The following is a 1,243-nucleotide window of genomic DNA, read 5'->3' as shown; positions in this document are numbered from 1 at the left end:
CGTGTTGAAAACAGCAATTTTCTTTTAGTTTTAGAAAACTTCATGAGCTAAAGCAACCAAATATGAAGTTAAATGAATGATTTAGCAAAATTAAAAACATTTCTGTTGTTTTGCATTGTGAAGGAACCCCTGTACTCTACCTTCGCTCTCCACATGAGCCACAGCTTGAAGATGTCCACGTGGCGTCCGCACTGCAGCGCCTTGTCTCCGGTGTCGTAGGAAAGGTCGTACTGCTTGTCCTGCTGGAACAGGTAGCAGGCGTGCATCTGGTTGCAGTTCTGCATCAAACCCTGAGGGGTCAGATCCCGGAGAGGTTACGGCCTCATTTCAAACGATCAAACGGTGAAAAATCTCTGGAGGATCGGCTCTCACCTCCTCTCTGACCAGCAGGGCAGAGCACTGCAGGGGGACGGACATCATCTTGTGAGGGTTCCACGTCACAGAGTTGGCCCTGCAGTGAAAGTCCAGTCAAAACTGTTTATTAGATGTTCATTTTTTTTATTATAAAGCATAAAAAGAATGATTTACCTCTCAACTCCATCCAGTTTCCACCGGTGTCTTCTGGACATGAGCAGACTTCCTCCCCAAGCTCCCTGAAACAGAAACACCTTCAGACTCCANATGAACATCCTTCAAATGTTTGTCATAATGTCTAATCCCAACAGCACAGCTTTAATCTCTCTGTTCACAACTGGATTATCTTCTATTTTTGGACTAAAAACAATCAAAATAGAACCTAAAGCCTATACAAATACTCCAAATTCTCCTGTTAAATGAAAATGTTAAATAAAGAATTGATCGTCCACCATGTGAGAATGGAATGAAGATGTTAAAGTGAGCAGCAGCAAAAAAAGAAAAACATCAGTTGAGAAACAAAAAAAGATAAATTCATCTGACAGAGTTTTTACAAACAGTCCTTTTGTGATTAACTTCCTGTTCTGGACTTTTATTTTGACATCCATTCCATCACAGATTGAAACTCGGGATTCATGAACGAATTGAAACTCTGGATTCCCGAACATATCTATACTCTGGATTCAACCCTGGATTCCTGAAGAAATCGAAACTCAGGATTCCAAAATAGATAGAAATTCTGGATTTCTCAACCAATCGAAACTCTGGATTCCTACATAGATTTAAACTCTGGATTAATGAACAAATCTAAAATCAGGATTTCTGAAAAGATCTAAACCCTGAATTCGTGAACACATATAAATCATGGATTCCTACACAGATCGAAACA

The 1,243-nt window shown here is 40.0% G+C and overlaps 1 protein-coding gene across 1 annotated transcript; it reads right to left on the bottom strand.

Moving 5' to 3' along the window:
- On the bottom strand, positions 1-930 carry LOC112140799 (glutamate decarboxylase 2). Its single transcript, XM_024263806.2, has 3 exons — positions 529-930; positions 373-451; positions 1-290 (listed from the first exon to the last, which is right to left on the bottom strand). The coding sequence occupies exons 1-3, from the start codon at positions 627-629 to the stop codon at positions 69-71; spliced, it is 402 nt and encodes a 133-aa protein (XP_024119574.2). The 5' UTR covers positions 630-930; the 3' UTR covers positions 1-68.
- Between the last annotated feature and the right edge of the window lie 313 nt (positions 931-1,243).

This window comes from Oryzias melastigma, unplaced genomic scaffold (assembly GCF_002922805.2).
Source record: "Oryzias melastigma strain HK-1 unplaced genomic scaffold, ASM292280v2 sc04735, whole genome shotgun sequence".
Classification (NCBI taxonomy): domain Eukaryota; kingdom Metazoa; phylum Chordata; class Actinopteri; order Beloniformes; family Adrianichthyidae; genus Oryzias; species Oryzias melastigma.
The sequence above is the reverse complement of the archived record's forward strand: the minus strand, read 5'-3'. Positions and strand labels throughout refer to the sequence as shown.